At 57.5% G+C, this 10,406-nt stretch overlaps 1 protein-coding gene across 1 annotated transcript; it reads left to right on the top strand.

Annotated features, from left to right (window-relative positions):
• The first annotated feature begins 588 nt into the window (after window positions 1–588).
• Window positions 589–10,292, top strand: Zyx (zyxin). The gene is made up of 10 exons (XM_069996947.1): window positions 589–684; window positions 807–1,025; window positions 1,578–1,777; window positions 1,938–2,030; window positions 2,159–2,611; window positions 6,893–7,019; window positions 7,466–7,635; window positions 7,739–7,917; window positions 8,928–9,048; window positions 9,751–10,292. Exons 2-10 carry the CDS (start codon window positions 827–829, stop codon window positions 9,853–9,855), a joined length of 1,647 nt encoding a protein of 548 aa, XP_069853048.1. The 5' UTR covers window positions 589–684; window positions 807–826; the 3' UTR covers window positions 9,856–10,292.
• Window positions 10,293–10,406: the final 114 nt, after the last annotated feature.

The raw sequence follows: 10,406 nt of genomic DNA on the forward strand, positions 1-10,406 counted from the left end.
GAGGCCTGGATGTGTGTGGGGCGGGGGGGGGGGGGGCGGCAGAAGGGAGGTGGGAACGCCCCCCTCGCCATCCCCGCCCACCCCGGAGAACCAGTGCCCTGCCCGGCCTGCCAGCTGGCGGCTGACCCCTGAGCTTTGGGGACGCTGGGGGGAGGACGGGGGAAGGTTGGGGGCAGGTAACGGCAGGCCAAAGAGGAGGGGTGGGGGCTGGGTACCCCTGGGACACCCGCCCCCGGCCGATCCCGGAGAGGGGACGGTGAGTCAGATCCCGGGCACCCCCGCGGGTCGGGCGGGGGGGCGGGGCAGGTCAGGAAATGACATCAGAGGCCTATGTTAGGGGAAGGGTGGTCGGTGCCCGACGGGGTGGGGGCGACGGGCGGGGGGGAATGGGGGGGGACCTTGGCGGAGCCTAAGGCCCTGGGGCAGGAGCAGGGGGGGTGCCTTTCCTGGGGGAGGGGGTGGTTCCTAGCTCGTCCGCCCTCCCCCAGCTCTCCCCGCCCCCCTCCCCGGGCCTCTCCTTGTATGGTCTGGGCGCCGCTCTCCGCCCGCCCCCCTCCCGCCCTCCCCTTTCCCGGCGTCCGTCCCTCCACGCCCGGCTCCGAGGCTGCCGGGGACCCGGACGCAGAGTCCGCGGACCTTGCGCCGAGCGCTCATCCAGTCGCGGAGCGCGCGCTCCCGCCGGCGGTGAGGCGCGCGTGGGGAGGGGACGCGGGGCGCGGGGCGCGGATGTGGGTGGGGAGCCCCGATCGCCGGGGAGTTCGCGGCTCGGCGCCGCGTAACCTGGCGACCCCCCCCCATCCCGCCAGCACCCCAGCCCGGCCCAGCCATGGCCGCCCCCCGCCCGCCGCCCGTCATCTCCGTCTCGGCTCCAGCTTTTTACGCGCCGCAGAAGAAGTTCGCCCCGGTGGTGGCCCCGAAGCCCAAAGTGAACCCTTTTCGGCCCGGGGACAGCGAGCCTTCCCCGGCCGGGGCCCAGCGTGCACAGATGGGCCGGGTGGGCGAGATCCCCCCGCCACCCCCGGAAGGTATGCAGTTGGGTATGGGGTGTGTGCGTGTGCGTGTGTGGGGGGGGACCAGGACACCTCCCCCTCCAGTTATGCAGCTGGGCCTGGGGTGGGGGCAGCTGGGACCCCCCCCTGCGGTCCCCAGGGTGCGATCCGGGCTTTGTGGAATTTGGGGGGGGGTGCTTGGGAAAGTGGGTGCGGGGCGGGGGCTGGGCGCAGCCACCCCGTCCCGAGCAGATGTTCTTACCTCATCGCGGAGCCGGTGGCTGGGAGCCAGGCGCCTGGGACGGTTCCAAGTCTCCCGCCTGGGGGAGGGAGGCGGGAATGTGGGCCAGGAATCTATCCCCCCCCCTCCGGATCCGTTCTCCCAGTGTAACGGGAGCCGCACCGCTCGCTCCTCGGCTCGTCCGCCTCGGCTCCCGGGGCATGGGGGCGGGAGGGGGGGACTGCGCCCTCCTCCTCCCCCCTCCCAACCCCCAGACCCTGGAGAAAGTTCTTGCACTGGGAGTTAGAGCTGTGGACCGAGGGCAATCGAGGCCCTGACGCATGGCGCTCTTTTTCCTTCCTACCCAGACTTTCCCCTACCCCCACCTCCCCTCCTTGGGGATGGCGATGAATCTGCGGGTGCCCTGGGAGGGGCCTTCCCACCCCCACCTCCCCCGATCGAAGAGCCTTTTCCTCCTGCACCCCTGGATGAGGACATCTTCCCCTCCCCGCCACCTCCAGTGGCGGAGGAGGCGGGGGCCGAGGCCCCTGTCCCGCTCCCGCCGCAGGTATGGGGCTCGGAGGGGCTGCTGCTCTGGGACCCCCCCCCCCCCAGAGCAGGGTGGGGACTGGTGGGTCCTTCTCACCTCCCATGCCCCTTCTGTCTTGTTGGGGGGTGGGGTGGGGAAGGGAGGCCTGGGATGGGTTCTCTGACCCCTGACCCTGCAGCCTAGGGAGAAGGTGAGCAGCATTGACCTTGAGATTGACTCTCTGTCTTCACTGTTGGATGACATGACCAAGAATGATCCCTTCAAAGCGCGGGTAAGGGAGGGCCCGGGACCCTAGGAAACGCTGTTGACCTGGGGAAGGCGACCCGTGGAGGGAAAAGAGGAACTCAGGCCGGGCCACTTCTATAAGTGCACTTCTGTCCTCTCTGCCTCTCCTCCCAGGTGTCATCTGGATATGTACCCCCACCAGTTGTCACTCCGTTTGTTCCCAAGTCCAATACCAAGCCTTCAACTGGGGGCACGGCACCCCTGCCTCCTTGGAAGAGCCCTCCGAGCACACAGCCTCCAGCTCAGGCCCCGCCACAGAGCCAGGCACTGTTTCACGTCCAGGCTAAGCCCCAGCCTGTGTCTTCTGCTCATTTGCAGCCGCGAGGTCCCCCAGCTCCAGCCCCAGCCCCTAAGTTTCCTCCACTGGCTCCCAAGTGGAGCGCTGGAGCCCCAGGTGGACCTGGGCCGCAGCCTAATAAAAAACTGGGGGCTCCGGAAGCCCCGTCTTCCTCCAGTATAGGCTCCCCTCAGCCTCCGAATTTCACCTATGCACAGCAGAGGGAGAAGCCCCAAGTGCAGGAAAAGCAGCAACCAGCGCCCAGGCCACCACCGCCACCTCAAAACCAGGTGAGGGACAGATCCAGGTGGAGGCCTAGGGGGGGTGGATGGGAGGGGGGGAGGGAGGTGTATACCGAGGTCAGGAGCCAGAGAAGCTGGGAAAGTTGTGTGGAGGGGGGTTGCCGGAATGTTTGAGGTTGACTTTTCACACCCCATTGGTGAGTATCATTTGTTAGGACAGTAGGGACAGAAAGAAAGCTGTTCTCTGGCATTGGGTGGGACCAGAGATGAGGAGAGGTGGGGGAGAGGGGGAGTCAGAGCAGCAAGGGCTCAGAATTAGGCGGCTTTGGTCCACCTTCTCTTATACCTCTGCCCAAGGAGGATCACCAGTTTTTTCCTGGTCTGGGACTTTGAGTGAATCTCAGCTCAGAGTACTTGCAATGCCCGAGGGTCCATCTGGAGATAGGAGCCACAGCACCAGTAAACAAGGGAACAGCCAGCCCGGCCAGCTGCAGCTGAGTGCCAAGCACTGTGCTGAGATGCTGGAAGGGAAGAGATCTCTCAGAACAGGCTCAGTGGAATGGAATTAGTGGACTGAGGATTGAATCCCCTGCTCGGTTTCTCACATGCCATCACACCCTAGGCAAGCGTGGCAAACTGGGAGTTGGAGCCTCCATTTCTGAGTCTTCAGAACAACACTGTCCTCTGTGATGGTGGTGAAGAGTAAATGATCTAATGTGTGGAAAGGACTAGGCTGTGTGTCTAGAATAGAACTCTGTTCAGAATAGAAACAGAAGAGTTCTTGCTCTCTAGTTCAGGAGCTTTTTTAGAGTTGAAGGGAATCTGATGGTCATCTAGGCCCACCATCCTCATCCAAGGAGTTCATCTGATCCTGTGTATATTCTAGACATACTATGGGAAGAAATGCCAAGTGGATTCTTGTAACTGAGCATCACTGCATGGTAGGAACTCAAAGTAGGAAGTCAGGACTTGGAGGACTGGCAAGTCATGAAGTTGGTGTGCCTTGAAGGACAAGTAGAGTTAAGAATCCCAAGAGGACACCTGGCACTGGTGGTTCCTGCCTACAACCCTAGCTACTCAGGAGGCTGAGATCTGAGGATTGTGACAATAAAGTCCATGAGATTCTTATCTCCAATTGACTACCAAAAAAAAAAAAAAGCTGGAAGTGGAGCTGTGGCTCTAGTGATAGAGCACTATCCTAGAGCAAACAGGGATAGTGCCCAAGCCCCAGCAAAAGAGAAGCAAGCGAAACAAAACAAAACAAAGAATCTGTAAAGGAGGCAACAGCATTTGAATGAGAATAATACTGGCAAAACTCAAAAGTGCTGATACACAAAGGGTGTTTGGAAAACAGAAAGCACAAGGTTCCTTTGGGGGAAATTATGGAACTGTATTTGGGGGCTAGGGTAGGAAATAAAATTGCCACCAGTTTTGGGAGTTTTCTGCAAAGTTGTTGCACCAGAGACGTATGAGGTCAGAGGTCAGCAAGGTGTGAGTTTACTCCTGAGCCACACTAACGTTAATTGCAACCAAAAATAAGACCCACAGGAAAGAACCTACAGAAGGAGGCAACCGAAAGCGGTTGGATGAACAAAAGGGGAAAGGAGAAGAAATAAACCAGGGAGGTTCTGAACCTGAATGTGTTAGGGAGTGACAGGACTTTTGATCAAATAGAGAAGTTAAGAAGGGGAAATGGTTTGGACCGGAAGAGGCGGGGTCCAGTTGGCAGCTTGTTGGGCAATAGGTTCCAAGAGTACTTGCCCTTTGTTCGAACTGTCAGTCAGCTAGAAATGTGGGTAATTCAGGATGGGGTTCTGAACCACAGAAGTTCATGTGATAGTGCTCACAGGGACCCTGAGGCAGCAAGCTTTGAGGCATTGCACAGAGGTAGTTGATGTTTTGAGAGGAACTTTGGCTCATGCTACCTTGGCTAGGGTAGGAAGGAGAAGAGAAGTGGGGCTAGAGGAAGTGGAGCGAAACCCAAGAAGGTATTGTAGGGCTCTTCTGCTTGGCATTGGCCTAGGACTCAGATAAGGCCAGAGATTTGACTTTTAGGACATCACAGATGGCCTTGGAGTGGTCCTTTTGTGGTCTGATAGGAACAATGTCTAAGGAGTGGTGAGAACAGGGAGGTGGTAGTGTCAAGCTGGTCCCCAAGGTTGGCAGGAAAAAGACCAGGGAAAGATGGTGTTAGTGTAGGGGGAGCCAGGAAAGTGTAGGTTAGGGGAGGGGGGCCTAAGTGTGTTTGGAAACAAAGAGGCCCGAAGTTTGTGGGGAAGGCTCAGTGATGCCTGGGAGCAGGGACTGACCCCAGGGGCATTTCTAGGGAGCAAGGACAGGGCGGCATATGTGGTATTTGCTGTGGCGAGCATGCAAGGACGAGGAGTGAGCTTATACTGGCTGGCTGCCAGGCCTGGAGCGGATGAGGTCATCAGTGAGCGAGAGCGAGGGGGCGAAGTTATTGGGGGCTGGAGATGGAAAAAGGTTCGGAACAGCTGCTCTGGGAAAGGCAACTGGAAATCTGGTTGGAGCCAAACAGCAGACAGAGGAGCTGGGGTTGGAGTGTGTGGAGGGCCCTGCAGTGCTTTAGGAAGTCTGTCTGCAGTGTTCAGTTTCTCTCCACCTACTTTTCTGCAGCTCAGAGGCAGAAACAGGAAGCCAGGCCGTGGTGTGACCTGAGGTTGGAGATGAGGCCAAGATAGTCCGTGTGGCTCTTGAGTAGCCAGAGTTAGCGGGAGGCCAGTGTAGGGGTGGCGGGTGGCAGGCTGGCAGCTCTAGACACATGGGGCAAGTGGGGAGTCAGGCACCCAGCCCTTCTACTAGGGTCACATAATGGAAAATGGGGGCGTATTTGAGAGGGGTCTTGGGAACCAAGAGGTTGTTAATGTTAGATTTAAGGTGTGCTGAGATGGAAGGTGACTGATGGAGAGAAATTCAGCCATGGGAGTTGCGGAGCTGTGGCATTGTTACCAGTAGGTAGAGGAAAGCTGTTGGTAGCAGACAAGAGTGTCCTGGAGGGTATGGGTGCCCACAGACAGGGTTCTGGTTGCATTCATCCTTCTAAAGACTAGGGCCAGTGTCTGATAGTGTGCCAAAATGGCAGGAAGGGAAGTTTGCAAGAGGTCCCTGCTTGTTTTCCAGGGACCTATGGCACTCCAGAGTAGGAGATGTGTCTTAGGGCAATATAGTTAAGAGCGGGCAGTATTGTCCCTGTAGTTCTGCTGCAGGAAAGCAGAGCAGAGCTGGTACAGATCCTTTCTGGTGTTGTTTGTACTGGGGTTTGAGTTTGGCCTTCAGCTCTCTCTTGGCCTTTTCACGAAGGCTGGTACTATTTCACACTGACTTTTTTGCTGGTTAATTGGAGATAGAGTCTCGGGGACTTTTCTGCCCTGGCTGGCTTTGAACTGCGATTCTCACATCTCAGCCTCCGAAGTAGCTAGGATTACAGACTTGAGAAGATTGTGGAGTTCCGGGTGGCGGAGGGGCAAAAAGACAGGGATTGTGTCTCTTGGGTGGCCTTAACCCAGTAAAGATGACCAATTCAGTGTTCCTGTGGAAAGGTCTTTTGAACACATGTGGTCCAGGTCAGAAGGTCTCCCCAAGTTCTCTGGGTCCCACAGCATTCTGTCTCTCACCCCCCCCCCCCGTCCCCCCCCCCCCCCCCCCCGCCCCACCTGCGCGTTCCCAGTCTCCTCCAGTATTCAGTCTCTTATAGGAAGAAGGGATGGTAAGCTTCTCTCTCAGGAGGGACCCCGGGATGTCTTGGGGTTCTGGGGGGTTGGGGCTCCAGCGGACAGCTCTGGGGTTTAACCTGTGCTTGCATCCTCACGCTGACAGGGGCTGCTCAGCAGCAGGTGGGCCGGGTAGGTGTGTACGTGCGCCCCCCGAGCGCGCGCCCCCTTTTGTGCACGCAGCACGCCCCTCCCCTGCGGGGAGGTGGGCGTGTCCGAGCATGCTCTGTGAAGTCGATGCGTGCGTGGCCTCTGCGTGTTAGGTGCTTCAGTGACCTGAGCTGCTGTGTGCGTGGCCTCCTCCGTGGCTTAGTTGTTCCGGCCTGTCTCTGTGACCGCTGCGGGGGCGGGGCGAGGGTTTGGGGCGCCCGGGGAGGGGGGGTGTGGAGATGTGTCCCTCTAAGAGATCCAAGCTAAGGTCAGTGCCTGCCACTCTGTGATGTGTTGGGGGGCCTCCCCCTGGAGAGAAAAGGAGGGGTTGGGAAGGTTGGGATCCGAGCAGCCAGGGAAGCAGGCTGGATGAAGAGATCGGTTAGTCTGGGCGGGCTCCTGGAGGGGGTGACCCTGGCCGGATAGGAAGAAAAGTGTCGTTTCCTAGGTGCGCTCTCCTGGGGCCCCAGGACCCCTGACTTTGAAGGAGGTGGAGGAGCTGGAGCAGCTGACCCAGCAGCTGATGCAGGACATGGAACAGCCCCAGAGGCACTCCGTGTCCGTGCCTGTGGATGGTGAGTGGTGGGGTCTTTCTCTCTTCGGTCCTTCGGGTACTGTGCTGGCCACGGATGCGGTTGGAGGGTCCCCGGTGAGCTTGTGAGAAGGCTGTGCCGCCGCCGCCTCCTCCTTTTCTTCCTCTTCCTCTTCCTTTCTCTTCCTCCCTCTCTTCCTCCTCCTCCCCTTTCCCCCCTTCTTCCTCTTCCTTCCTTTTCCTTCCTCTCTCCTCCTCCTCCTCCTCCTCCTCCTCCTCTTCCTCCTCCTCCTCCTCCTCCTCCTCCTCTTCTTTCTTCTTCTTCTTCTTCTTCTCCTCCTTCTCCTCCTCCTCCTCCTCCTCCTCCTCCTCCTCCTCCTCCTCCTCCTCCTCCTCCTCCTCCTCCTCCTCCTCCTCCTCCTCCTCCTCCTCCTCCTCCTCCTCCTCCTTTCTTCTTCTTCTTGATGTGGTTCTTTGTTTTTTTCCCAGAGACGTGTGGTCAATGCCAGAAGCCACTGATCCGGTCAGAGCCGGCTGTCCGAGCCATGAGCAAGCTGTTCCACCTGACCTGCTTCACCTGCCACAAGTGTAACAAGGAGCTTCAGGGGCAGCAGTTCTACAACGTGGACGGGTCCCCGTACTGTGAGGACTGCTACACCGTGAGTCCTACTTTGGGCTCTGGGGTGGATTGGGGCTGGGGGGGGGGGAAGGGGGTTCAGGGAGCCCCAGGAGTCGTCAAACCGTGCTGCTTCTGCCCCTTAGAACACCTTGGAGAAGTGTCACTCCTGTGGGAATCCCATCGCCGAACACATGCTGAGGGCCTCCGGCAAACTCTACCACCCGAAGTGCTTCACCTGTGTGGTGTGCGGCTGCCTCCTGGAGGGCACCTCCTTCATCATGGACCAGGCCAGCAAGCCCCACTGCGTCCCCGACTACCACAGGTGAGGACCCACCCACGCCCCCCCGGCCGGTTTCTCTGGGTTTCATCCATACTTTGTCAGGTAGTCAAGGTCCCACAGAGCTTCAGGACAGCTCCAGACTCAGGTCTTGCTTTCTGGCCCCTGGGGACAACAAGGGGCAACTTGTCCCAAAGGTCTGGATGGAACGTCCCATGACTGGCCTTGGCTAGGGACACTTACCACGGTGTGCAGTGACTATTCACCTGCAAGTCGTTTCTTTTGCACTCAGTTTGGAGCACTGTTTTTTAGTTTTTTTTTTTTTTTGTTTTGTTTTTGTTTTTAGAAACTGGGACAGTCATTTTGTCAGGATGGCTAGTAAAATACCTTCATAGTGCTAAAAGGAAGCTGGGAAAAGAACATTGTCAATCTCCACCTTGGAGATTTTCAAGATTCCACCATGGGTGGCCCGTGTTCCCTGGCACTGTCTAGGATCAGAGGAAAGGCACTGATATATTGGTGTGGTAGACCAGGAGGGGCCTGCCACATTACTAATGCTAACTACAGGAGCGGCCTCAGCTGTGTGGTAGCCAGAACACTGGCAGGGTGAGCAAGAGATCTTTGCTTCAGGGTCAGGTTTGGTGCTTGGCCTTTGGACTTTGATGAGAAATTGCTCCACCAAAAACATGGGTGCTAGTAGCTCACGCCTGTAATCCTAGCTACTAGGAGCCTGAGGATTGAGGTTTGAAGTCAGCCCCGGCAGAAAAGTCCCTGTGAGACTTATATCTCCAATCAACCACTCAGAAACTGGAAGTGGTGCTATGGCTCAAAGTGGCAGAGTGCTAGCCTTGAACAAAAGGGCTCAGGGACAATACTGAGGCCAAGTTCCAGCCACACAACCCCTTCCCCTAAGAAAACCCCTCAAAGAAATATGGGACAAACAGAATATGTGGGGTTTTGTACCCAGGAGTCATGAAAACCTGAGGTGCTGCTGGCTCCATGGAACCCATGGCCTTGTTCTCTATGTCCATCCCCTTCCCCTCCCTCCCCTGCAGGGCATACGCCCCAAAGTGCTCTGTCTGCTCAGAGCCCATCATGCCTGAGCCTGGCTGTGAAGAGACTGTGCGAGTGGTCGCTCTGGAGAAGAACTTCCACATGAAGTGTTACAAGTGTGAGGTCAGCTGTCCCTCTGTCTCTCTGGGGAGCCCCGTTGTGTCTTAGATCGTCTTAAGAGTGGGAACTTTGTGTGTGTGTGTGTGTGTGTGCGTGCGTGTGCGTGTGTGTGTGTGTGTGTGTGTGGTTTTATAGTGTCATGGGATTGAGATGGGGCGCAGGTGTCCAGTGAGGTTGCAGAAGTCTTGGCAGAATGGAGCTGAAAACTAGATGCCACTGGCTCAATCCTGTAATCCTAGAGCTGCTTCTGGAGGCTGAGATCTAAAGATCATGGTTTGAAGTCAGCCTAGGCAGGAAAGTTTGTGAGGCTCCTGTCTCCAGTTAACCAGCACAAAGCCAGAAGTGGCGCTGTAGCTCAAGTGGTTGAACACCAGTCTTGAGAGAAAAGCTTGAAGGACAGTGTGCCCAGGCCCTGAGTTGAGTTCAAGTCCCAGCATCAGCACAACACAAAACAAAAACTTCCAGAATGGAGCTGAGACAAGATGAGAAGACCCCCCCCAACCCTGTTATTTTGCGGGTGGGCACCATGACCCCTCTTGTCTCTGGGGGAGGCCTGGTGGGGGGTGAGGAGCGTGAAGGTGGCCGGTCAGGAAGAAGGGGGTGAGTGATGGGACCATCCTCAGCTCTGAAGCACCTGATGACCAATTTAAAGCTAGAGCAGGAGCCTTCCCACGCTGAGCGCCCCTTCCCCTTCTTCCTTCTCAGGACTGTCAGAAGGTTCTGTCCATCCAGGCTGATGACGAGGGCTGCTTCCCTCTGGATGGTCATGTGCTTTGTCGGACTTGCCACACTGCGAGGGTCCAGAGCTGAGTGAGGAGGACCAGGCCGCCTTTCCACTTGTGGGCCCATTCCCTATCATGGACCACACCCACACGGACAACAGTCCTTTCCTTCCGCCCACCCCCACCTAGCCCCTCCCTCCATTCCAAACCCTTTGCCAGCATCTTAAGTGCTCTGGACCCAGGGCCCCAGCATGGCCCAGGTGGGGTGCTGAAGCCTGGGGCTCCAGGCTTTGCTCATCCCCTGTAGGGATCTCCAGGACCCCGCCCGAGGGGCACCACTTTAGTGCTGCTGCTTTCACCGCTGCACCGATGACCCTGCCCGTCCTGAGCGGTCTCTGCACTCCGCTTGCTGAGGGCTGGGAGCTAAAACCTTGGCCCTCTGGGAGTCTGAACACCCACCCCCCGCCCCACGCTGTCAGGTTGTGGCTATAGCTCCAAATGGAAATAAAACCTTGTTTTGCAGAATTGTCAGTAGTCAACTGACTCTTGGCTGGAGTAGATAGAAGGATCAAAAGCCTAGGGGTAAGGATGAAAATTCAGCTCCTGTTTTATTTACAAAAATAGATATGCCTATGTAAG

Source organism: Dipodomys merriami, unplaced genomic scaffold, assembly GCF_024711535.1.
Source record: "Dipodomys merriami isolate MVZ:Mamm:240054 unplaced genomic scaffold, mDipMer1.0.p SCAF_5, whole genome shotgun sequence".
In the NCBI taxonomy this organism is placed as follows: Eukaryota; Metazoa; Chordata; class Mammalia; order Rodentia; family Heteromyidae; genus Dipodomys; species Dipodomys merriami.

Bases quoted from the DNA above. Each gene is read 5' to 3' on its own strand.
- Zyx (XM_069996947.1), top strand. From the start codon at position 827: ATGGCCGCCCCCCGCCCGCCGCCCGTCATCTCCGTCTCGGCTCCAGCT. The intron at 7,636-7,738 runs GTGAGTCCTACT...TCTGCCCCTTAG, and splicing joins ACTGTGAGGACTGCTACACC to AACACCTTGGAGAAGTGTCA. The intron at 9,049-9,750 runs GTCAGCTGTCCC...CTTCCTTCTCAG, and splicing joins TGAAGTGTTACAAGTGTGAG to GACTGTCAGAAGGTTCTGTC.